Source organism: Chiroxiphia lanceolata, chromosome 1 (genome assembly GCF_009829145.1).
Source record: "Chiroxiphia lanceolata isolate bChiLan1 chromosome 1, bChiLan1.pri, whole genome shotgun sequence".
In the NCBI taxonomy this organism is placed as follows: domain Eukaryota; kingdom Metazoa; phylum Chordata; class Aves; order Passeriformes; family Pipridae; genus Chiroxiphia; species Chiroxiphia lanceolata.
In genome coordinates this window covers 18,438,457-18,465,878 of record NC_045637.1, presented here as the reverse complement: position 1 = coordinate 18,465,878, position 27,422 = coordinate 18,438,457, and the positions used below count along the sequence as shown (strand labels likewise).

Below are 27,422 nucleotides of genomic sequence, written 5' to 3'. Positions count from 1 at the left end.
CTCCTCCTTTGTGAATTACTCATAATTCCCTTCCCAAAAGCTGCAGAACAATGTACAGCAGTGTCAGGCTTCACTGGACCCCTTCTGCTCTGTGTTGCGCAGGGAAATACTACCCTTGTTTTGCTGAAGGGGAAAACAGTGAGGTTTGAATAGCCAGAGGTGGTGGTGAAAGCTTGGCTGGAGTGAGAGAAACCGCACTGTTTCATCTGTTGAGTAGTGTTCCCCTCCTCTGATCTATCCACAGATCTCAGGTTTTGGACATGGAGAATGGTTTGATGGTCACAGTGTGCACACTGAGACTGTATGACTGTCAGCTGGGTTAAATGAGGCCTCCTGGACCTCTGTTAAATGCCAGAAAGACTGATATTGTCCTGGGATTGCTGCAATGAGAAGTTCCAGGTTTCTGGCTGATCGCATTGGGTTAAAGATTAGGTCACATGTGTGAATGCAACCTCGGGTGGCAGAGGGTGTGGTGTGTGCATCTACAGACCGACTGGAGCCTTTAATGAGCCTGGCTGAGTGCTTACACTTGGAGCTGTACTCAGGTTTCCTCAGTCTAACTCTGTTACAGGACCTGATAGAGTACTCCCTTCCAGCTCAGGCTGTACCTAACAGCTCAGCTGGGATGGGCTATTTTCTTATATCTTTGCTACAGTAAAACTCTCATACGTTTGACATTTCTATCATGCTTTACTTAATTTTGTGATTATAAAGATAATTTACAATTAAGCAATTAAATAAACAATAAGTTAAAACACAATACATTTATACATAGTATTTCAAAGGGCTCAAAAGACTATCCGGTTCCAATACATTAAGACTTTAAAACAACATTAAGAGTCAAAGTGTATCCACGCCTATACTTATCATTGTAACAAGTGTGAAGACTCCCAACAGTGTACATTTTTGGTTACAGTCCCTGTATACGCACAAGACCAGTGAAATGCTCAAGCAATTGCACAATTGAGAAGAGCACTACACGAGACAGGCACAAACGATGTGCTGGAAGCTGCCTGGGGAATACGGGTTTTACCTCTAAGTGGAATTGACACTTGGGACAACAAATGGAAAGCGCCAGCATGCTTTCAGGAGCACAGGTGTGATACCCTACAGGGAGTGAGTCTCCATGTCACTTACTTAACACTGTAGTTTCACAGATGTTTCAGGTTAGTGCTGTCTAGAGAAATACCCCACCCTTCTCTGGCCATTTGTCCCTGTGCACATCTCACGCCATCCTTGAGCCAGTGCAAAGTGCTTGTACATTTGCTGAGTGAACCATCCAGAGAAAGTGACTGAGCTTAATGCTAACTCAGCAATCGGACATAAGGAGCACTAGCTATAGCTCCTGATTTCCCTGGTCATGTTCACTGTGCAGATGCACTGGCACAAGAAAGACACCAGCACAGGGGAGGGATCTGTGCCTGGGAGCAGGAGGAGTATTTCTGTAAGCAGCAGTACTGTTAAAAACATCTGTTAAAAACATCTTCATCTTTTTTATTTTGAAACAAGGAACATGTTTTTGAAGTGATTTATAGTGCAAATCAAATAGTCAAAAGCAAAATGATGGACTCTGCCAGAATATACAGTAACTTTTTATAATCTATTTCATCCCTCTTTCTCTCTGCCATAGCCAGTTAGTGCCCAGGGACAGAGCAGACTTTAGGTTTTGATATTGAAGGGTGTTCGGCGTAAAGAGTGCAGGGCCACCAGGCAGCAGCCACGAAGCAATGCTCCAATATTGTAAATAGGATCTGTTCCTCCTCTCTGAGTGCTCAAAGCCCACACAATAGTTGGTACAACAGGGGCTGCTACAGCCAGAAGATCTCCAAGGAGACTGCTGCTCCAGTATCTCCTCTTTATTCCTGTATTGACATACTCAAAGCCTTCATCATCATGAGGTTCTGTAAAATCAAGTTCTTTCATGAAACGATTTTCATTAACTCCGTGCTCCACCTTTCTGCATGGAGACTCCATGGGAGACAAAAGGATGGCAGAATTGGGATCACTTGGAGTTAAGTCCACTATGATACCAGAATCACTGAAGCTTTCAAGAGAAAATTCACCCAATTCCTTCAGTGAAGAAGGTGGGCTTAGAGGGCAGGTATCTTGAGCTCTGAAGATGTTTTGAATGAGCTGCTCCACATCTAGGCTATATGGCACCACGTCAGTCTGGATGGCCTGCTCCACCATCATGTTGTTGCTTTTCTCTGCCTCCTGGCAGTAAGTTAGTTTTCCGTCCAGAACGATTTCAAGCATTTCTTTAGTTACAAAAGCACTGAAGGGAGCTGGATCACTCAACTCGGAGGTTGTGGTGGTCAAACTCTCTCCAGATGAGTCAGTCCCATGAGCTCTGTCCTCACTGAGAAGCAGCTCACTGTCTGCCACTTCCTCCAGAGCTTCTTCCTCTGTGATGAGGCTGTCTGTCACAGTGGCACACAATGCTAACGGCTTCCCCTCCGAGTCGCACGTGTATTCCAGGCACTGCTCATCCCTCACAGAGTGGTTCTGAGCAATCTCCATGCTCTGCAGCAAAGATTCCAGTTTCTTGTTTTGAATGTTTATGTCTATGAAGTATTTCTGAATTTTTTTGTCTTTCTCAGCCAAGCTGTTTTTCATGGTTTCAATAACCTGCTTGAGTTGTTTAATTTCACTTCTTGCTTCCTTTAAGGCGAGCTCTGCCTCCACACGATTGCACTCTTCCTCAATCCAGTCTTCCCTCATCCGTCCCAGCTGAGCTTTAAGCTCTTCTATTTCTGTTTCCCTGTAGCAAAATAAAAATGTTGTAACACTTCTGCTGACTGATCAGTTGAAGTCATCATGAGGCTTCATCACACAGGCATGGCTATGCTGCAGAGATGCTCCAAAAAGGAAGGAAATTCCTTCAGGTGCTATTTGCAGCCACCTCTGAGAGAGCCAAGACATGCTGGTTGATTGCTAATCGGTGTCACTGGCCTCGCCACACAACCAACAGCCCTGTGGGCTGTACCACATCTCAGATATTTTGAGGCACAGGTGGTCACCTCTAGGTCAGGTCTAACCACTGCAGTGCTTAACATCTCACCCAGTGCCTTGCCCTAGAGGAAATGGGAAACAGCTGCCTGGACTCATCCACCATGCCTGCCAGCAGCTTTTCAGGTACAGCCAGAGCCAATGCTGGCCTCAGACAGCCAGGTGGGTCACGGCTGCAGGCATCTGGCTTGCTTTTCTCAGCATGGAGCCAGAGCCTGCTGCAAGCAAGTGGGGCGTGGGGGCCCCTATCTGAGTTGCAGCCCTTGCAGATGCTGAGGTGGACCATGGGATCCTGGGGACTCTGTCTTGGGCCTCCATTCAAACAGCCCTTTGTACCCCCTTGGATTGTCTGTGCTGGAGAGCCAGTTCTCAGAGTGCAGTTTTTGTGAAAGAGACAACATCTGTTGCTGTGTAATGCACATTGTCACTTCTTTGTCAGCATCCACACAAAAGGTTATTGTTAAAAATTCAGTATATAAGCGACAAAAATACAAGTGGGCACACTGGTTTGGGTGTGAGCTTTTCTTTCACTGGGGAAGGGGAACATTCACAGTCATATTTCACTGAGAGCGGCAGAACAGGACACTAAGGTAATATATGCTGGCAGGTAGAAACTGTTCTATGTATAAAAGGCCTCAGTGCTAAATCAGACTTGTAAAAAGTTATCCTTTGAAAATATTCAATTATGAAAGTTCCAAAAAGGGAGAAGAGACAGCTATATTTATAACTAAACTGCTTGGTATGAACCTTGAAACACTTGAAACCAACCTAATCATGATGATCATATTTCAAATTTCTTAATGGAACCTTTATGTGATCAAGAAATGAGTAAAAACATTCAGGATTTCCACCCCCAAATGTTCAGAAATAAATATTTCTGACACTGATTTCTGTAGTGAAGTTTACCTTTCTTTAAGTTTGCTCTCGGATTCTTTCAGCTTGGTTTTCAAATGCCGTACTGCCACTTCTTTCTGCTGCAGAGGAGTCAAATACTGCTCTGGATTTTGTGGTTTAATGCCATGATTGTCACCACAAGAATTGTATCTCCCTGATCGCCTGAAAAAAACCCCAAACAAACTATTACATAACATCACTCCTACAGTTCTTAAGTCTTTGCAGAAAGAAAAACATCCCATTGACTGATAAATGCAAAGCTTGACTCATTTAGGGCTTCTCAGTGTCCATACAAGTGACTCCTCTGGCAAATCAAATTACTTGAATGAACAGCAGATTTGAGGATCTAGTGCAAAATGTACTGTATATGTACTTGGCTTCAGTGTCATTACATCAAATAAGACTTTAAAATACCTAGCCATCCCTTCACCTGAAATGGATGATGTGTCTAAGAGCAGGCAGCTCGGCCCCTGGCAAGGGCACCCAGCTGCAGACACGGCCAGGAGAGGCAGCGCAAGGAGTTCAGCTCTGTACAGGAGTTAAGAAGCTGAGCACGCTGAAACCTACGTTCATCCCATCTAGCTTTAGGTGTGTGTCTGACGTGCTTGGCTGTTAAGTTGTCTGATAGAGAGACTGAGGGAAACAGCAGCAGCATGGTGGCAATTTCTTCTCTGCAATACGTGTCACGTGTTCTGGCAGGTATCTGTGCTCTTTCCTGGACAGGAAACTGCACTCCTTAGGGAGGCAGGCTGAATTTTCACCCGAGTGTATCATATTTCCTGTACTACCCCACCCAACTCTCTTCAAAGTGAAAGAACCCTACAGCAAAAGAACCAGTAAATTCTCATGAGAACTGATGACACGAAAACGCATGAAGTAGCCTGCCTTGGAGTGAAAACCAACTGCAAAGAGCTTTGACTTACAGTGGTGAAACGATAAAGCTTTTACATGGTATGAAGCACCCTGTTGACTCTCAAGCCAGCAATAAGAGGAATCACACCTATGCTGAGGAACAAGGTCACCTGCACAACAACTCCTACAGCTGATCCCACACTACAGTGTAGAGAGGGTAAGTCAGCGCGATGAACACCGGGAGCTGAAATACAGACTTACCTCATCACTGGGCTGCTGTCGCTTCCTTTGTATGAGCCTGAGTTGCTGCTGCTGGCTGAAGAAGCCCTGTAACTCTGATGGATATTAGCAGGATTCAGATGGGTTTTGCACAGTGTTGACGAAGGGTCCTTTCCATGGGAAGCAGGTGGGCTGGCTCCAGACTTGTAGGATAAGGATCCGTTATTCCGACCATAAGGTCCACGACTGGAAGAGAACCGAAATGGTGAAAGCATTATCCTCATCACACAACCCATTATATGTCTCATTTTACACACAAAGTTCTCTAAACGCTAAACCAGAGAAATAAGTGAGTGGCCGGAAGGAAATAAAGTCCTGATGTTATCAGACAGTGCATGTTCTTTCACTGACTGGGGTGGTCTCAGTCTGAATTACGTGATCTAGGGAGACCTCAGCCATTTTCACATTTCTTTGTGGACAGCACAGTTCCCAGTGACTCTGTCAGATCGTCCATGTTCCCTGAATCTCCTTTAAGTAATGAGAGGCCTGTGGTCTGGACTAATGCCAAAAGAACCACACTTCAGCTTTCCCTGGCCAGGCCTGTGGAGTGGTGCCTGCATGTGGAGGATTGCTGTAAGGCTGCTTTCATGCTCCTCGGCAAGCAGCCTGAGGGATCACAGCGTGCAGTGAAAACAGATTTTGTTTGGGCCACTGTTCTTTTCTGCCTTTGGCATAGTGGGTGCTTCATCTGTCATGGTCAGCTATTCATTCGCTTAGATATGGTTTGAACTCCACAGAGAGCAGGCTGAAATAGTATTACAATAGACAGTAGGAAACACAGCCTTTTCTTTCTTTCACCCAGTTTTTCTCATACATATCTACCTTCCTTTTCCCACTCTTTATTAAATAATCTATCAACTGTGTTTGCTTGAAATGAGTTGGTATCCTCACTGCCTGACAGCTGCCCAAGGGCTGGAGCACTCTGAGGACAGCTTCCTGGGATGCATTACTCTCCTGCCTCCTTGATTTGTCATCCTGCACTACTACACTGCTTCCTTCATTCTCCATGGAAGTTGTTCTTCTAAATGGTAATTAAAGGGCAGGTCAAAAAAACCCAACAAAACCTCTAAAAAAAAAAAAAAACAACAACAAAAAACCCCAAACCCAAAAAACCCCCCAGAAAAAGTTAAATCCATTCAGCGAAAGAGAAGACTTGAAATAAAAATTTAAATACCACAGAACTATGAAGCAACATCTCTTCTTTAAATTGTTTCACTTGGTTTCCTTCCTTCTCTGCAAATGGAACAGTTTATAAGGAACAGATGGTTGAGTGGCTGCTGTGAACCTTCATCACACTGCTGTGGTTTGGGTGATTTTATAGTTATTTTACTATGAAATGCAAGACTGTGGTTTGTGACAACACTGAAATGTTTCATAGTGAGTTAAGTCAAACAGTTAAAAAAGAACATATTGCAAAGGAGATATCTCTTTGTACTTTGTGCAGTGTATCATCAGCTCTGGTGTGCAGTAGAACTTGCACAGGCTGCTTAACACAGCAATGTATCTGAAGGAGCCTTATTTCAGAAGACTTCTGTCCAATGAAGTAGGTCAGTACGCTCTAATTTAAAGTTATATTAAAATGCAAAGTAGTATAAGAAATGATACATAATCTTACTGAAAGTAAGGTGATTAATCTTACTGAGAGTAAGGTGATTTTAGGGCTTCAGATTATACTTAGTACCATTTTTTCCCCACAGCCAGTAACTTTATTTGTTAGATGTAATCTAGAGAGAGCGTAAGTAATGTTTATTTTTCTAGCAGTCTCATGATACGGATAGGAAACCACTCATTAAGCATCATTCTGACAATCTCTGTATGCTGGGGCACATTGCAACCTTGAAGACGTCTGTGGGACTCAAGCATACGGGTATCCCGCTGCCGGTCCCAGGCTGCCTGCCAGCTCTTTCACAAAGGGCAGGAAACCAGTCCTGTCAATTTGAACTCTTTCCTCCTACTCCACAAAATATAACCAGCAGGGATTGCGTGGGCAGAACACAATGTGTGCTGCTCCATCCCAATGCCCCTGTATTCGCAAGCTGTCTGAATTTGCCATTCACACATGACAGGGAGAAATCTTACAGAAATCTTTCATGAAAGGTTCATTTAGAAACATGATTTTAAAAAAAATTTGCATATAGTTGTGGTTATCTAAAGGTTGGGCAAGGGTATTTCAGAAAAAAAAAAGACAACAACCCAACAAAAACCCATCAAAGGCAATATTGTCTACTTCTTCCTAAAAAAAAATGAGATCATGATCTGAAGGGTGTATGCCAAGCTGATAATTTATGACAGAGATAAAACAAAGTGATAAGACCAAAAGGTTTAGGTTAACTGGCTACAAGTACTGCTGTTAACTAACATAAACCCAGTTGCTCTCTCCTCCACTGCAGCCAATGCCTTTTCTTCCTTACCTAGTTATATCTCCTATACTCGTTATGAATACACAAAAAAACCCCAGCAGTCGGCTGATCTGGCATATGGACAATTTTTGTGCACCAAATACAGAATTCTCTTTTCTTTCTTATTTCACAGTTCTCATCAGTGTACTACCCAAGAGCCTTGTCCTACCCTGATTGTTTTAAAATGCAAGACCTTACACAGTAGTCTATCTTCATACTGGCAATATTCAGTAAAAATTGCTTTGCTTACTTGCGAGAAAAAGAAGATCTTTTGCTTCCAGCAGCAGACATATGGACTTCAGGTGCTGAAATACTGCCCGTGCTGCTTGAAGAGCTAAAATCAGCTTCACTGCCTGGAAAGGAAAAGGGAAGAGTAAAAACATGATGGAAATTATAACTCAGATTGTTTTCAAAATAACAGTGAATCACAAGCATCCTTCCTTTGTCTGTTCTGGGTGAATTTCAGAAGTTGCATGGATTTTCAAATATCCCTGAGGACAAGCACTGGATTTGTTCCAGATTTTCAGTATTTCTTCAAAACTGACACTTCAACAAGAACAGAAGAAACATTTGGGCACAAAACCCTCACGCTACAGAAGCCATTTTAGGACTTGGATAGGAACACTTGTTGTGACAACCTGTTTGTTTTCTCACAGCCATCAATAGAAGAATGAGGCTGTTCACGTGGCTCCTTAAGGAGCACAGTGATTAGAAACACACAATTGTAACTGGATATTTCTCATGCTTTAAACCATACAGAAACACTGCTTCCTGCTTCTATTTTGGTTTCTGAGATGACATACACATACATGTATATAAGTATAGATGAGCACAGGCTAACAGGGTATTCATATATGTATGTATACACACGTGCAGGTTTCATGTAGTGCAGAAGCATAGTGAGGCAGTTCTAATAACTTTAAAATAATCCAAAATCACATGTAGCTCTCAAGTCCTTCTCAGTTACTAAGTCATCTTTCTGATGACTGATTATCTATGCATCACGGTTTTTATTTCCCAAGCTCTGGCATATACAAGGAAAACTGCTCTCATTTTGCTAAGGTGAGTAGTAGGCAGATATACTAAGAAAGTCTTACTCTCTGCAGAAAAAAACCAACACCTCAAAGTTAGAATTTTTTTTCCAGTCTGTCACTCAAATGGCAAATGTTCGAAGCCATACCCCAGTCTCTTGCTGTAGAGCCACAATAGTGAATGGTGACTTCAGCTGAGGGGATGGAAAAAACTTTCCAACATCCTTTAAGCAGCTAATCAGGAGGAGCATCTCTCACCTGTGAATTTCTGGGTGCTGTCCCATGCACAAATGTCCCCAGACAGCAGCTGCAAACTTACCATTTTTGCTATCTTTTCCATACAGGGGAGATATAGCTGCAGCTACCACCATCCCCACTGTGGCAGACGGACCTTCAAGTGCTCAATCTCTCTTAAATTCTTCGCAGAGCTGATGGTGATGGGGGCATCTTGCACCCCAGAATACCTGGCACTGGGAAAAGGCCTTCAGAGCCTGGCTTCACAGCCTTAAAGAGGCTGAGACGGCCAGCAACCATGCTTACCATCTGGTGACACTTAGCAACTGGCCCTAGGATCAGGTATGTTTGGATTTAACCCAATACTTTCCCTACCTCATCAGGTCCAAGACCAGCCCCCACTTCTCTGTGCCTTTTCATCAGCCCAGCCCAGAATATTCCTCAGCCCAATTTCAAAGTGCTCAGATGCAAAGCTTATGTCTTCAAAAGGGGATCCTGGGGACCCAACTCTACCACCTCTAACCAGCTCTGTGTCCAGTACAACACCCCTGATAATCAGACCCAAATCATCACAGTTGTAACCAGATCAGAGCTGCATACAAATTTGCAAGAGGAGGGTGAGCAGCAAAGTCACTTGGTTTCACAGGGTATTTATATCATGTCTACAGATGTAGATGTCAGTGACCCTCTCCTTGGGGAAGCAAAATGATCATGATGTCCAAAGCTGCAACAGAGTTTTCCTGATAAACAAAACATTCCCATCTACAAGACTAAAGTACACTTCAAATAATATCTCAGTACCACACTACACCCCAAACTACTTTTCCAAACAAGGCCTGAGCAGGTAAACATGTCACATGGATGTCATACCTCTGGAGTTTAGGTCCCCAAAACATTCCTGCACTTGCAAGACACCAGCAGCTTTCCCAAGGCAAGTCCTGGCTGCAGCACAGAGAGCAGGAGCCCCAGTCAAGGCTCATCTCTGGGTAAGTAGATCACATCATAATCAGATCTCGCTATTGAAAGCATTTCAAGGTAGCAAGGCTTAACAGTTGCCTCTCCCTGACCTGCCTGGCCTGGAGCACCAAGAGCTGCAGAAGTTGGCACAGCTGATAAGAGCCACCAGAGCCTGAAAACACAACCACACCAACAGCAGAGCTTTCAGAAAGACTGAGCTGCATCTGAGACCAGGAATTGTGTCTGCAAAGCACAAACTAACCTTTCTGGCCCCAGTTCTAATAACAGCTACACACAAGCTTAACACTTAGCATAAGAGACTACTTATGTTTAAAATTAGACATGTGTCTATTTATAGGATCTTTGAGAACATTTTATAAGTTAAAGGGGTCACTGCTAGTAATGATTCCAAGTGTGTAAGTGATGTTCAAGCCACTTTTGTGTGTAGCAGTGCTTGACGGCAGTGCTATTAGGAGTCTTTAAAAAACATTTTCTCCCATTTGGTAGACATCTCTAAGCAAAACAACATGGCATCTATCCATAAAATGTCAATTGCAACATATTCTCCTGGGTAACTTCTGTCTAACAAATATTTTAACAAAAAGGTGAAACTCCTTGTCTAACAGCAATGTGAGCAGGAGCTGAACATGACCTCTCATTCTCCTAACGCCATTCTCCAGGCTGAGAGCTCCCTAAGGACGCCTGTTGACTATATTTGTTACTGACAATGTGATTGCAAAAGCCCCAGAACAGCCCACTAGTTCAGCATTAGCCATGAAAGAGACTGAGATTTCTCAAAACCACATTGCTTTTTCCTAACTGGCCAGAACACTTGTTTAACTCTGATCGGAGACTTTCCTGCTAAGGTCTTACTAACCCTTTCCTGCAAAAGATGCTACAGGTTGAGTCACCAGCTTCGACAGCGTCTCCTTTGGAATTCATTCATACATATTCTTCTTTGCTGCAGCCACCAGTGTCGCAGCGCACAGAGCCTGCCGGCAGTCGAGCCAGCCCGGGATGCGATGCTGGGAAGCCCCTCGCTCCGGCCTCCCCCGCCTGGCAGCGGGCTCCGAGCAGCAGCACGCCCACGCCACGGCAGCGGAGCTGTGTACTGCGCTGTGCAATGGGAGGGACAACACAAGGATGGCCAACAAAGTACCGTCACATTTTCCAGGATTGCTGCTTGCCGGGAATGAGTATCTGAGAAGCAGGAGTGAAATCCTGTAGTGTCTAGTGCTGTCCCTGCATTTTACTGCCCCATGGGCAGTTATCCAGAGCTAAGAGTGCGCTTCAGGCAGCATCACGCCTTGTGCTGCCTTTTCGTCTCCTTCTGCCCTGACGGAATCGCGACAGTCACGGAGCTCAGCTGACACGGAGGGAGAAGAAGGGAGCTGTGACGAGGCGGGCGGGCAGCGCGGGCCGGCACAGCCCAGGCAGAGGCAGGGAGGGCGATGATGGTCCTGCAGCCGCGTGGGCTCATCTACGACCACAGCTCAGGGAGGTAACGCTGTCCTGCCGCAGCACAGGAATCCACCGGGAAACCTCCTACGAATGCCTCCAGGGCAAATTTCCCCCCTTGCATGTGATGCAATTACAGATTTCGGGGCGGGATGGAGGAGACGGAGAAAGCTGCTTGTGCAAGGGCCAGTACGCCTCCAGCTGGCACTACTGCGTGTTTATCCCACTGGTGCAGGGCAGCCACCACGCCTACGTCTTGGGTGTAGAAAAGCCTCACCTTTAACTCTACCCTCTGCACTGCCTCAGCCGTAATGCAAGGACAATGACACAGTACAGTGACTGTATCACACACTGCATTCACAGCTTTTACAGGTAGAACAGATTAGGAACATCAGGCTTACCAGGACAGTATGCTAGCACAAAAATGCCATGTCAAATATGTATATATGTATATAGACACAGTACATACCCTTCTTACACAAGATCACACAATAACTCCACACGAACTCCTGGAGTATAGCATCCCAGTCTTCTATTTCTAGCCATTACAGATGCTTGGAGACTTTGTTGTATGGTCTTCTGGCCACAAAATCTTAAAATTTTGCTTGCACTTTAGCATTTAATGTTTTTCCTTCTGTAAGAATAACGCTCAGACTTTCTTATGTGCCTTTTATTGCCCATTTGCCATCAAAATACTAGATTAAAATAAGGTAAAAAGGAAAAAAATCAAGCAATATCTGTGACAGGAACACTAACAGCTCATCAGCAGAACTGGACTCCCCAAACTCAGAATGCATATGGGTTTATTAAAATTTTGGGGTTTGTGTATGTCTTTCCTATTTGCAACTTCACCATTGCTTCATAGCTGCCAAAGTATATAAATCACAAAGCTTACCTATTTCTGACTCCATAAACATGACCTCTTTACAGGTATATCCGTCTTGAAGCAGGTTTTGTGTATAGTCAGTGAAACAGAGCTGTAAATAACACAGTGCTGACAGAGACAGCTTGTCCTCAAAATGTAAAGCACTTAAATTTGCTGAACTTTCTTGCCTTCATAAGCACCTTGTTATACAGCAAAGAGACCAGAATAAGCAAACATTTTCACCACTTTGGTGCAGCTACTAGAGGAATAGGCGGCATGCTGTCTCCCTAGAGAGCTTTATTTAGAGACCCCAGGGACAGAATTTGGGCCTGATTGCATAAAAAAATACCCAGAAAAATCATTAGAAGCAGCTGAAAAAGTAGAGAGAATTCAGTTGTAATATCTGCTACTGAAAAGACCTGTATTTGTAAGAGATTTGGTTTAATTTATCTTGAGATATTTAACTTGCAGCTACATCTCTAGCTCCAATATTTTACAGCATAAGCAGTATATATCCAGGAAACATTAACACTGCTTTTATTTTTCTATTTAATATGGAGTTGTTCCCGCAAGATTGATTTTGCACACCACAAACAATCTAGGAAAGAAAGCCACATGCACTGACGGATGTAAGAAAAAGAAGCTGCAAAGAAGTGATGAAGTCTTGCTTTAGCATTTCAGGCTTTTCTTCAGATGAAATCCTTAAAAATGATCCATTTCAAAGGCAAGGTCTCCTAGTGGGAAATGCACTGAATTCACACTGTCAAGACCATGGATGGGTTCCAGTCCCTGGCCTTTGACTTAGTACTTATTTTACTTCTATATATGAGACTCTTATCTTGGATTTAACTATTATATTTCACACCAAACTAACTGGGTAAAAGCAGATGTAACCTTGAGAGCAAGGAACAGGACACAGCTCTCCTCCACGTGGATTGCTCTAGTCTTTGGGTGACAGAAGCTGCTCCCCCACACTCTGCCTCTGCCTCTATGTATTTTCCACTATAATGAGGTCCAGAGTCAGGGGAAGAAGTTGAGGAGGCCCAGTAGGTCACATTGGAGGGCACTGAACACAGATCTTTTCCTCAAGCTCTAACTGCTCATCTCTGGCACAACACAGCTGGAAAAGAGGCAGTCAGACGGGATGTGAGGCATAACTCATGGTTGGCTCTCTATAAATTGTTCAAACCTGGGTGAGGAGATCCAAGAGCAGACAGAAGACTTTAGGGAAGGACTGCTTCCCCGTGTTTGAATCTAAATGTGCTTTTAAAAATTATTATTTATCTTGATTTTTGTTCCTCTTTCTTGCTTATACTTCTTACTTTGGAAGGATTGTTATCAAATAATTAAAATTTATCCCATTAAGCAGTTTTCTGATCTCATCTAAGTACTATAGTTTTGGTAGTAATCTGAACCACACTAATGCAAATTATAAGCACTGTAGATCTCAACATGAATACAGAATGTGATTTAGTATGCTGTGAAACCACAATCAATCAAGCTCTTCTCTCAAAACACAGTCACTACAAACTAATTACTGATATTGGCTGAGAGCCATCATGCATATTCTGCATATCACTATGATCTGGGCTTGTGTTTTTCCTAATTGTTTTTAATTCATGGATTTGTAGAGCAGCCACAAGCGGATGTTGTAACAGACAAAGAGCATTACAAGCTGGAATTTTTTGATGCTTTATGTTTCTAAAGGAGACTCTTCATATAGAAATCAACCTCACCTAATTATTTTTTTTCATGCTTCTATATGCAGTTTGACCCATTCCAACACCACCTTAAAAATGGTTCCCATAAATTTACTCTTCTCAGCCTGAAGTGACCTTTGTTAGGGGGAACATATGCTCATGGAACAGAAGGGAACAATCTGGAGAACTTATCGTCATGTTCAAACAAAAAGGTTCTTTGTTATCAGAGGCGGAAGGATGCTGCTTTCCTACACCAACCTCAATACAAACATTGAGACTGGAGGTTCAAAAAGTATAGTGAGAGTTGTATAACACGACACTCAACTTGCATTCAACAGTTTTATAAAATATATTTCTAAATCCACCTAAGGACAAGTATTTTTTATAACCAACCATGTAGTGTCACCTTGGGAGATTTTTTTATGTACCCGGCAGTACTATTTGGTCTGTTTGAAGGGAAATGGATCGGTTGGTCAGAAGTATTTTTAGAAACTGGAAAATATCGTCTCTGGCAGGGATGACTTAGCAGTACACAGAAAGGCAGAAAAGTCCATCACAGACTGGGAAAAGATCCCAGCCCTCCCATCACATGGGTGGCAGAAGTTTAGCAAAGGGCTTTCAGAGGCCCCTTCAACACACATCCTAAATCTGGTTCCCATGCATAAGGAGGAGAGAAGCTGTCTGGGGCACAGCAATGAGCTGCACAGGCACACGTGCACAGCATATATGCAAATGCATGAAATCACATGCTAAACCCGACTCATCTGAAAACTTTTGCACAGTCACCCTTAATACAAGACATATGGCTTTCATTATAATGTGCATAAAACATTTTAAATCAGTTTGACATGTTTTCAACAGGCAAGAAAAAACACTGGAAGGATAAATATATCTGGGAGGTAACTGACTAAACAACCCTGCAGTCCCAGAATGAAAAGTAAAATTTGTCATAAGCTAATCAAATATTTACTGATTATAAAAAACTATTAAAGTGTCATCTATAGAAAAGAACAGTAAAACCTAACCCAGTATATTGATTGGTTGCCTAAATTATATTTTTTACAGTAACAAAGCCAAGGTAGGTCTGAAGGCAATGCATTTCAAGATATGACTGCTGTTATTTGCTGCTTTTCCCCCCCCAACAGCACTCTTACTGTTAAGAAGCACAAATGACAGACAAGAAGCCTGTGCTTTTTCAGCTTATTAATCCTTGTGGGTTTGTGGTCAAACTGTATTCCACCAGCTCTAGCAAACAGTCACAGCCTGCCCAGATTTCAAAAATCAACAGCTTCCTATTATTTACAGAATTTCAGAAGGGTAGAACACAAAACTGTAATGAAGTGCTTCAGCATGGAAGCAAGATAAGGCTTGTAATATTAATAAAATATGAAACAAGTTTACCAGAATTTTCTTTTCTTTTAAATACATTTTATGTAATGGTATATCTAAGATACACTGTTAGAAAGTACGTTTACTGTTTAGTTATGTCACATTAAAGGCTCCTTGGGGAAGTGATGTTCACCTTGCAGTGGCTAGAGACTGGATGTATGAAAGGAGGCCAGGTCTCCAGCTCCCAGGGGAATTGTGGAAGTGGCACTCTCCCTAACTGCCATCTCAACTCAGAAACACAACCCACCAGTCTCAATCAACAAAGCTTCTCAGCTCTGCTAAACTCTTGTTTCTGGGCATGCCTAGAAACAGGTCAGCTTTAAAAGTGCTGAACAGTTTGGTGCCTCTTTCTAAAGACCAGGGTGGGTGTTTCACACTACACCACATAAATCGGGTTCCATACAAAACAAGTTCAAGGAAAGCTCTTTTATGCTGTCTGCTTTGCTGGGGAAAGAAAGGATCCACCTGGGATTCTTAGAGACAGGTTTAGCTTTGAAATAGAGGAGGAGGCTGCACGTCATCTCCCCATCACACCCCCAGGAACTGCATCCAGCAATAAGAACTTGATAAAGAGATGCAGTTCTAGTTGTTTCAGCTTATCATGCCCTTCTTCTCCAGCTCCTCAGTAAAACCACTCAGTCTGGAATGCATCTTCATTAACCCCTCCTACATGGGTGATATCCAAACAGGTCTGAATTTTCCACAGCTCCCACTTCCATCAGGAGAGCCCCACTCAACCCCTGCACACAACACATCTGAGAAAACTAAGCTGTGCCATCTAAAGTTTTGGGATAAGTTGGACAATCTCTATCTGGTTCTTCTTCTGACTGCTGGGTTTTATTTATGATTATTAATTGTGGTTTCTTTACTGGAACAGGGCCTGGACATGCATTTTTTCTTTCTCCTAGGATCTTCCCAAGCTCAGAATCCTTAACTTCAAGTGAGAGCCAAAAGAGAGTGAAGATATCTAAACCATGGCTTCATCAGGATTTAGATTATCTAGGTACATAAAAGCAAGAGAAATACCACTGCTTAAACCAGCCTAGAGTTCAAAATTATGAATATCTGCAAAGACCTAGTAAGTTGTTTATGACTGACCTTCCACTTCAGTAAGTTGTCTTTATAGCACAGTGAAATCATATAAGTGAGATTTGCATGACTAAAGACATTCCCTTAGCTTTCCATGCCTATGTATAAATACAGATATATAAACACAAGGAATATATAGGCTAATTCTCTCAATATTGCTCAAAGAGTATTTAAAGTAATGACTCTGAGGGAAACAAATATTTTAGGTAGCAATTTGGTCACAACAAAACAAAGATCTGAGAACACTGAATCTATTTGAAGTCAAACATGCACAGAAAATGGAAAAAACACTACTTTCTGTTTAAAATGATGCTTTAATTATAAAACTAAGAAATTTCTTTATTCTTTTAGAAAGGCAATAAAAACATAAAAAAACCTCCCCAAAAATTCAAAATATTTTAGATTGAATATGGTCTTTGTTCAGTCTGAAATGAAGATTTTCTTTAATGTTTTGGTTTGGCAGCAACCCTCAAATCAGTTATTTACATGGCTCCTCTTTGAACATAGTAAGATATCAGACAAAAAAGCAATAGGGAATGTAAGGGGAAATAGAAAAGGAAATAATCTATCAATTCTTGAGTAAACATTGCTCAGAAAACAGTTTAAATCCCAGGATTCTCATTAAAAAGGCATTAATAACATGGAGGAATTCCAAAAAAGGTCAACAATAATGATAACAGGATTACAGGGCACTGTTTATGAGGAGAGATTAAGAGAATGCAATTTGTGCATTCTAAGATAAAAATGAACACTGGCAACATGGTATATCATGGAAGGAGGAACGCAGCAAGAAAACTGTAACAAAAACTATGTAACAGCAACACAGGCTTCTGGCTGCAATATATGTTATTTCGTGAAAAATTACTTGAAATAAAAAGTGATGGTGAGTGGGAGTTGTGCATAGTAAAATGTATCTGGAGTAGGTTCAGAATACTTTAACTGCAGAATCAGGAAGCTATTTTAAACATTGGCATAAATAATACAAATTGTAATTTAAAAGCAGAGCACAAAAAACCTCTCCTAAGGGAAGATACATAACGGCCTCTTTTGTATGCACAGTATTTCTTTCTGTGGAGGTGAAGTGGGCTGAAACCCACAGAAAACAGCCAGAAGGAGCAGAAAATTCACTACAGTAAATATAGAAATTGCAAAGCATGTTCTAGCTTGACCTTACACACATTTTAAAATTCATACTTAAGAGTGTGTATAGGATTGGTTTCTCCATTTTGGCTCATATTCTACTCTGGATTAGGTTTTTTTCTAATACTAAAGATCACAGCTATTGCCATCTTCCATACCTCCTCCAAGCCTGACCTCTAAACCCCTGGGTTCTTCTTATGCCAGGCCCTCAGCTGCCTCTTCCTGATGCAGGAGCACGTCCCCACAAGCCCCATGAGACCTTAATCTCTATCAAAAGGCATTTGGATCTAAAACATATATTGTCTGGCAGGGATCTCATCCTGTGCAGCATCCCAGGCATTCCCTGCAGAAATCCCATATTCACATCCCCTACTCACTCTGATTTGCAGTTAGAGCCGTGGCTCTCTCCTGGACCAAGTGCCAGGCTAAGCTCGAGGCTGCAGGCATCCTCAGGCAAGAATCTCCCTTTAACAGTGGCTGTCCCACTTTCTGTATGTCTGGAGCAGTATCAGGACGATTAATGGGCCAGGGAGGGAGAGACAAAGGAGTTATGGTGTGCCTGCTGGGAACTCGGCTTCAAACCACCAGTAAAAAAGTAACTAAATTAAAATGGAGCAGCTTCCTTGGGAGCAGACACCCTACATCCCCTTAGCTTTGCTCAGCAGTCCTGTATTAGGGCACTCCTCTTCTTTGTGCTAAAGCCCATCCCCAAAAAGACACACAAGTCTAAATACAAGTTTCTTTTTCCTTTACTGAACTAAGTATCAGGGACCTTCTCTAATTTATTCATTTATTTTTATTTTGTAACAAAGGAGTTAATATGTAACTGCAGAATATTTGTGTCCAAGACCCTGAATTGCAGGTGGCCTGTGCCACCAGCCCATATCTGGGCAGGTCACTATGTAGGACAGGTAGGACTCAGGCTTTCACCTTTTACTTGCCAATTCCTCCTCTGCAACATGCTGGCTTCCTTTTCGGATCCTCCATTTTTGCTGACACATCTGGGCACTTGCTGCAGCCTACGGGTCTTCTGAACAAAAAGAGAGATATGCCTAGAGAGGTCACAGCCCAACCACTAATTGCCTATGTCTCTACCAAGCACCATCCAAAATAATTTTTCAGAAGGGGGTGGATTATAAAATTTGTGACACAGAATTAAAATACTGTTTTTCCATGCCACTTTAACAGGAAAGGGCAGATTAATGGCAGTTAAATATTATAAAATGCTTCAAAGCCAAATCATTATTTGTAGCTGTTATTTTGCTTATTCATGTTTGAAATAAATATTTGGCTATTTGAACATGTTTTCCACATCAATTCAAGCAAATTTGTTCAAATTCAAAGTTTAAATTGACAACATATATGAATACAAACTAAAAAAGTAGTACTATGCTAATAATTTTAACCTACCTTTCTAAGCATCTTTTGCTGAAAATATTTGTATTCTTGTTATATTCCACTATTATCTTTCAGAAGTTACTGAGTGCTTGTTTCACTTCAGTGCCATTTAGTTAGCTTATGCCCTAAAAATACTTTATTCCTGTGAATCCATAGTGCAAAATGAGATACAGAATCTCCCTGTGCAGTGCTAGGCAGCTTGGGCAGCAGTCCTCAGAAAGAGAACAAACAGAGAGTGCCTAAGGTTATCAGGGATGAACAGAAGAGGAAAGGGCATCTAATTAGACCTATTTGAAGATCCATGCATGATCTTCAAGCACAAACTTTCCTCCACAACTGAATATCTAAGAATGACTTTCCTTTCCATTAAAAAAATAAAACAAAAAGAAAGAAAGAACCAAGGAGAACTAAAAGCCACAGAGACTGTGTCTGCCTTCAATAAAGGCTAACAGCAGAATTGTCAGAGATGTGATGAGAACATGGGAGATAGGGGTAGGATTCACCTGACTAAATGTGGATGTCTCTAATGTAGACACTCATGTCTAAGCCAACCTTGGTCCTATTTTTAGTCAACAGAAAGTTAGTCACCATAACCAGTGAATCCTGAAGTAAATGCTTAAATATTTGGCCAGAAAGACCATGCACCAGATTCACTGGTTTCATTTGTTCTACCTCCTTTAAAACACAATAGGACCTTAGTGCACTCATGCAGGAAGAGATAATTATCACTACATTAGAGATCGGGAATTGAGGTCAGATAAATTACAGGCCATCTCTGCTCTATTCAGCTTGGCTAAAGACTGTGAATTCACATCTTCCTCACCTCCAAAACAGTTCCTGTAACCCCCAGAAGGGAAATGGCGGATTCAACTCTTAAAGCTGTTCCATGTCATTTGAGCAATGGGACCAGTCACTTGGACCAGAGAGTCAGCCCCCATCAACAGCCCACAGCTCCTGAAGGTTGTCTAAGGAGATATGTACATTCAAATTTCACCTCTTCTGAATCACAAAAGCCAAGAGATTTATGCCAGAGAAGCTCCAGCGGGAACTACTGGCTGCACTGTGTCTGTTGACACAACTAGAAGGAAATATTCAAAACTGCCATGAGGACCCAGACATTCTTAAGTATGCTGGGAGGCTGGGCTTTGCAAACGGCAGAACCCCAGCAGCACCTCCCCCACCGCCATCCCCCAGGCCTCATAGGCTGGCCACCTTCCAGACCTCACAGCACTGACTGCTACAGTCACCAAATCTCCACAGGGTGACACCCCTCTGGGCTCAACTCCAGGACAAAAGCTGTGAGGATGGCATGGGCTTGAACTGAGACACGGCATCCTTGCTCCTGGAGGATGAGATATGCATGTGCCTCCCCTCAGAGCACAGCCTCGTCCTCTGGGACCTGTGGAACCAAGGCCTTAATAACTCCCTGTGCTGGCAGGTCAGGTAAGCAAATCTGCACAGCTCCATAGCAACAGACGTGAAATTAAAGCAGCTCCCACCAGTAAAACATGCAGGAGGGCTCAGTGCATACAGAAACATTTTTGTTTAGAAAAATCAGTAGTAGCTACTTTTTGTGGGCCCAAAAAGAAAGGTGAAGAGAAGGAAGACAAGCAAAAGTAACTGAAGAAAAGGAATAGGATTGAAAACTGCAAGAATTGTATTTGTTAGACTCTGTATTAGAAAAGATCTCAGAAACTTTAGTATCACAAATAAAATTATGAAATGCACATATAAGAAAGGGAGAGTGTGATTAAAACTGTACAGGAAATAAATGTTGCATTCGTTGGATTTGAGTGTCAGAATGGTTACAGTGGCTGCTATCAGGTGTGGGACAGAAGTGAAGCGTTTGAAGCATGTGTCTACATCTGAGAAAGACGACACATGCTCAAGTGCTTCCTCTCTTTTTATTGGTAAGGTGCTGTTTTAAAAGACAGATCAAAAGCCTTCCAGAAGCACAAGTAATTGACCATTGTGTATCTGCTCTTTGCCAAATACCAAGCTGCTTAAAGATCTAATGCTCAAATATAAAGCTCTCCTCATCTGGTTTAAATTACTCAAGGAACCTGGGCTTTTGCTCTTCCTCTTTTCACTTGCAAGCTTCTCTGCACCCCTCAGAGAATCTGTGCTTTACAATAAACATGTTCAGATAAAGAGATTTGTTATTATTAATTCAAATACTTTAAGGGGAGAACCTATAATTGGTCACAGGCAAGATGTTCCATCATTTTCTATCAACTCACTTCATTTGGTCCATCTTCAGAACATTTTTTTGTTCCATGACCATTTATTTAGTGTACACTGAACCTGGTGTGTCTCATTTCCTAATTTCAGCATTCTTATGCATGTGACACCAGTCACATATTTAAGTAATTGAATATTCCTAGAAATATTCCTAGAAATGGAATTTCCCATCTTCACTAGTCAAGTAAGGTTATGACTGGTTGCAGCATGGGAACATGGGGTACACTGATTAAATACTGCACTTGTAACCGGATAAAATGTTCCATGACATACCCTTGTTCTTAATTATCCCTCCCCCAGAAAAGGGGCAGTCTTGGAATGTGGGTTATAAAGTACTGCTATATAAGTCAAAGCAGAAAGAGAGACACCAGCCTTCTCATAAGTCTTACCTTTGTGAGATTCTGCTTTTAAAATGAAGAATGCCAATATATTTTAGGGATCAGTCAAGCCAGTTCGCTATCTCCAAATATGGGTTTTCCATTTTCTGCTTTTTGTTTAGTTTTGGGTTTTTTTAAACAATCAAACAGTGTGACAGTTTCAACATAATACGTACTGGCTAGTAGCTATAAAGAACCATAAATTTCTTTGCATGCCATAGGAACTGTTCAAGTTAGCACATTCTGTAATGTGATTTTTGTATTCTGTACTGTTGTTGCTGAACAACAGGGACAACAGTTCTATTATTTTTCTGGCTGCTTGCAGAAATTTGGTACAGAGAATAAACAAAAGTCATGAAAATACCAGATACAATATTCTTGGATAAATGCACCAGTAAAACACGTCTTTTTAATATATTATCAGACTTACCAAGATAAAGTCCTACTTTTGTATCCTTTTGCAATCAGAAAGAAGTTCTTGAGAGTGAAGTTTATTTCCAGAATTACCTCTAAGACAATCCTCTTGCAGAACTTACACACAATCTCATCTGTTTTTCAAGTGAAGCACATACATACATATATATCAGAGCCAGACACTGTTATTCCTTCCCACACTATCATACTGAAATGAGGGAGTGAGTTAACAAAAGAGCTGTAAAATAATACAGCCAGATGTCAGGAATATAACCTAAATCAGAGCCTTTTTGTTTAGTTTTTAAAATAACTGAAGTGACTGCCTTTAGAATACAGAGACATGTAGAAACAGAGTGGCAATATGGATAAACTTATCTTCTAATTTTATACTACACATTAAGTAGTCACTACTCTTTGCTTTAACAGAGGACCTCCAGAAATAAGTTCCTGGACATTTAGTGTCCTGGGAATCTAATTCTCACACATCAGACATTAAACAAAATTAAAAAAATCAAGAAGAGCATTGCATTTTAACAGCTAGATGCTTATAACAGATAATCTGCAGCTAACACCTGCACTTTCTCTCTGATTTGTTTGGCTTATTTAAGATCTAAGCTTAATATTCCCAATCATCCACGGTAATTTCCCTTGCCTCCTTTCTGATCACTATCAGCTCCAACACTGAATAAAAAAGCACCTGCACCTACTAACAACCAAATAAAGCCAATACATTCTGCTTCACCCATTTCTTCTAAAAATCCTAATAGCCCTAAAGCTTTCAAAGATTAATCCGTTCAGACTGGGATATCCTGCCCCAAGGCTCATTCATTCATGACTTAATATATTCACTAGGAAAAAGTAGGAAAGATCATTCTGACAACACATGTTGAGTACAACGCTACTTACTTTGCCTTGAAGTAAAATGGCATTTTAAATTAAATAGTGATTCTTAAAAGTTACTTTTTAAATATACTTTCATTTTTATGAACTTACACAGACAAGAAAGGGCAGGAAAAGCACAAATTGTGCCTTGCAGATCTGGGTGATTCACTATTTAAAGGAAAAAAAGTCTAGCAACACAGGATTACAGAATTGTTGGGAGGTGAAAGGAACCTTTTGAGACCACCTAGTTGTCATGGTTTGAGATACCCCAAATTCTAATTCCCTAGTCTAAGCCCCCTCCCACATCTCAACCTAATGTGAGATGGGTTTTCCAGACAAAAACACACCAGACTCAAAGTGGGGGAAAGGGAATATATTACAATGACTGTACAAATAAATATTATAATACATTATACACACGATCACAACTATCTCTACCATGACATATGTATTTACAATGGATCAGATCTCCTCTCCCCTCCAAATAAAAGTCCAGGAGGGAAAAAAGAACAGATCCCTTCCAGTCTCAAAGCAGGAGTCTCTTCTAAGGCAGCAGGTCTCCTCATCTCATGCATGCAGCAGTAACTGGATTGTTGTAGCTGGACCTCTGTTCAATACACACAAGGGGGTCTCCAAGCCCCTCGGCTCTCCTTCGGTCCAAGCGAAGGCCTCACCTGTGGACTGCCAGCAGGGACAAGACTCGCTTCACCCCAGGTATATCACGAAATGCAGGGGCATCTTCGTGAAAGTCCGTTCCTCAGCGGTTCACCCCTGAGTCAGAACATCTTGGGCAGCATTCAGTTGCAAGCCTTTGCCTCAAGAGTTCTACCAGAGCTCCTGTGCTCTGTCTCAGGCTGCCAGGCTTGTCAGCAGCAGCGAGGGGGGCCAAGGTCAACTCCCCCTGCATTCCATCTGGCTGTCCCGGTCCAGCTCCGGGACGTCTTTGAGCTTCTTAGTTCCTCTCTCTCCGGTGCTACAGCATTCCAAACCTCTTCTCCTAAATAGGAGTCCATGTGCCTCCTTTCTCGGAGGTCTCAAAGGAGTTTGGGGGGGTCTGGTACAGTTCTTACCCCCAGAACTCTGTAGCTCTGCTGCTAGCTTCTGCTGCTTCTCCGGTTCAGTTCTTATCTGTCCTGGCTCTTAGCCAGAGTCTCCGGATGCTGCGTCTGCCGCTACTCCTGCCCACGATGGAGAGAAAACATCTCCCAGCATAACTACAGACACTTAGTCCAGTCTAACACTGTTCCAAGTCTCTGCAGTCCCCCCAGCCGGGGGCTGGGAGGCCCCAGAGGCCCTGAGGAGCTCAGAGCCCCTTCCTCGTGGCTCTACAACATGGCCACCACCCAACAACAACCAAACTACAACTCTTCTCTTCCGTTTGCTTGTGGTATGTTTACATTTCACAGGAGCGCCGACTGGTTCGAAGCTCAAGTGCCACCACCCCTTGGGGGCTACCACCTTTTTTTTAACCTCTGGGGGAAAACCTGGTTCAAACCATTACACTAGTCCAACACCCTGCTCAAGGAAGATTAGATGAAACAGGCTACCCAGGACCATATCCAGTTGAGTTGGAGACCCCACAACTTCTCTAGGCAATCTGTGCCAGTGTGTGATCACTGTCACAGTACAAAACCTGTTTTCTTTTGTTCAGATGTAATTTCATGTTTTTCAATCTCTGCTCATTGCTTATTGTCCAAAAAATGTAGATGCTCTATGTGGTGAAAGCCTCTGAGATTTTCCCACTAGTTGGAACAGAACAAAGTTTTAATGCCTAAACTCTCAATGATGATCACCCTTCATGAAAAGTAATACATAGCTGTTCAATGGCACTGTAATCCAAAATGTAGCTATTTTAGCCAGATGCAGTAATAGATGGTCAGATGTCTTATTAGCAGTGAAAAAAAATAACTTTTTTGCATAATCTGCTGCTACCTGGAATGGTTATTACTGAACCAAGCTGTGAATGACTGACATCCAGTCCTTACAAGGTTTGGGAGCTGACCTTAACTGTGGCTCAGCCAGGTCTCCTGTCGTGCAGTGGCGCTTACACCTCTACTCTGAAGGGTCCTGAAGGGGCTATAGGGTCTGGAACAGCCTTAATGCTTTTTCTTAAGTCTTAATAATTTCATGTGAAATTTCAGAAATTCCATGGGCTCTAAGAAACAGCTCCAACAGTAATCTCAGCACATTCAATAAACTGTCCCAAGTGTGCTCATAACATCAAAAGCAAGAAAGACCAGACCTTTGTCAGAAATGCTGAACACAGGCAGCTGATCAGGTACCCTTCTCAAATTCTCATGGTCACAGAGATTTAAACACAACCCTGTGTTAGTTTAAACATGCAAGGCTTTTAAAAGTTATTGACACAACTACCACTACAGATTCTCTTCTTTAGCCATGTCTTTGAAATCAGTACTTTGCAGCTTGTAGATCCAGACTTTGATTCCTTTCATTAAGTATTGTAATGGAAGTCAAAAAAGAAGATGAGAAAGACTGTTAAAGGAAGCAAAACAGTTCTTGCTGTTCTCAACAGGATATGGACATGAGCTGCAGGAATTCAAGATGGATCCTTGCAGGAGGACTACAAGAATGTGAATATGTAGAAGTGTTCATGATCCTGTTTATACAATTACAAAAACTGTAGGATTCGGCACAGCATTTTGATACAAAAGTAAGACTAATGTTAAATAAGTATTTTTGTGCCTTCTTGCAAGGGCACTTTCTGCAGCACATTTTGCATTTCTTTTAATATTGTACAGATGAATCACATGCAAAAGAAACAACAACTTTTAAAATCCAGAAATTTAAAGGCTTGTAACTTTCTCCTGGAGTGGATGTTATATATCATCCTTAATGTTCCTGCCCTGTCCCTCCTTCCCTGGGAAAGTAGGCACCGTTTTAAGCCAAATTCACTTCTGCAGTGCTGTGATTTGGATTTAGTGCGCAACAAAAACAAGTATCAACTCTCTCAAATCTATAATTTCTCCATGATTATAAATATTTTAGAGGTTTAGCAAGATGCATTCTAGGATTATGTATGGTTCTCTATGCAAACAACATAAATTATGAATGATATCCCAATCTAGCTTGTTAATACTTCAAGAGGTAAGATGACTTAGATCCATACAACAAGACCTTAGGCTGATAGAGAAAAAGACCTTGTGTATTTTGAAGTCAGAAAAGAAAGATGAAGTGATGAAACTAGAACAGCAGAAAAATATCAGAGCCTGGGAACAGCCTAAAAACATCCCAGGGTTCATTCTCAGTGCTATCCCATTCTGACATTTCCTGAGTTATCTAAATATTTATGTATGTATTTCTTCTGACATTCAGCATGTTCCAAGAAAACACTCCTGGAAATGGATAGATTTTCAGCAAAATGATAGGCATTTTGAAAGTGCACACTGATTGATGTACTTGTCTACAAAAATGTAGCCTAAGACATGGCAAAAGATAGTGGAAGGCTGGATTTTTCTCTCTCGTGTGACTCATGCTATGGGGTCATTATCACAAGACATTTCAGATAAGTATGAAATAATCTCCATAAATCAAGAGAGGATTTTGGTAAAGAGAAAATTATGCACAATTCCCTTTATGTATGACAACGTGTATAACGCGTTGTTGTTATTCTCCTCCCGTATCCCATCTCCCTTCTACTAGTTCGCTGTTACTCCTTGTTCGTTTTTCTACAGGGTGATGCCTCCTCCTTCACAAGGGCTAGATCTTTCCAACTGAGTCACTAGAAATTCGTGCCAGAGAAGGTCATGGGGAAAAGACTGGATTCACCTGAAGCCAAAAGATAGCAATGGAAGAGAATCACATTAACCTCTGTGGCCGTCACTGAGGAAAATGAACCCTGGCTGTCCGCTGTCATGCTTTCCATTTCTGAAATGTTCCTCACTTGTGTCAGCTCTCACACTGACTATGACATGATTTTGAAAAACTTTCCACAAAAAAAAGTGTGAGATATTTGGCAGGAGGAACTTAGAAGTACCCTGTAAATCGGACCCAGTTGCAGCTCTGAGAGTTTTAATAGATCTCAGGGTCGACACACTTGAAATCTAGAGACAAGTTTTGCAATCTTAGAGATCAATGCAGAGGTACTGACGGGTATATAGTGGCCCACTTACAAGAACAGGTAAATACCAAAGTCTGTTCAAAGATTTGAAATAATGCATTCAATAATATGACTTCTGACTATTACTGCAAAAGGCTAATAATTTGATAAGGCAATTTAAGTGTAAAATTGAAAACAAATAATTTATTGAAAAAGTTGCATAACTCTTTTCCTTGTGTATAGGATTCTCCAGTAGAAACAAACTTTCGCGATTCATTATCCACATTTTGCTAAGCCATGTTCATATTCACAAACAAAACTGTTGTGGTAGCCACAGCTGCAGATTTGACTGTCTTACAACACATTCACTGCATTCTGCCTGCATTAGATTCCTTGACTTTAATGGAACAGAAAACAAACCTTGAAAAAAATATTATCTATCATTCATTATGCGCATCAATAGGAGACTGGGAACACTCAAGTAACATGGTGCTATGAAATGAGCTGAAGAACTTGCAGGGATAGTGGTAAATCAGAATGACCAATCCAGTGAAGAGATTTTGCAATAGATTCTCTACCGTTTCTGGATAAACCATGGTACTGGCAAATCTGAGCTGGCTTTTCATGAAAGTATATAAATTGCTTCCAGAGGTAAAATGACTCTGGAAACAATATAACCAGGAGGTACCTGAGCCGATAAACCATGACAGTTCTGCAGCTGGCTCTGTACAGGGCCAGCTCTGTCTCCATGATTAAT

General features: G+C 41.8%; 1 protein-coding gene and 1 long non-coding RNA gene across 2 annotated transcripts in view; both read right to left on the bottom strand.

Moving 5' to 3' along the window:
* Positions 1–670: 670 nt before the first annotated feature.
* The window catches only part of SYBU (syntabulin), a 41,514-nt gene continuing 14,762 nt past the window's right edge, over positions 671–27,422 (bottom strand). Inside the window, exons 4-7 of the mRNA XM_032697375.1 lie at positions 7,684–7,786; positions 5,017–5,220; positions 3,916–4,065; positions 671–2,761 (exon numbers count right to left, since the gene is read on the bottom strand). Coding sequence (XP_032553266.1) covers positions 1,660–2,761; positions 3,916–4,065; positions 5,017–5,220; positions 7,684–7,786 — 1,559 coding nt within the window. The 3' untranslated portion in view covers positions 671–1,659. The remainder of the gene's footprint in view (positions 2,762–3,915; positions 4,066–5,016; positions 5,221–7,683; positions 7,787–27,422) is intronic.
* On the bottom strand, positions 7,806–26,810 carry LOC116791761. Its single transcript, XR_004358861.1, has 3 exons — positions 26,800–26,810; positions 23,120–23,125; positions 7,806–8,071 (listed from the first exon to the last, which is right to left on the bottom strand). It is a non-coding gene; the product is annotated as an uncharacterized LOC116791761 (long non-coding RNA).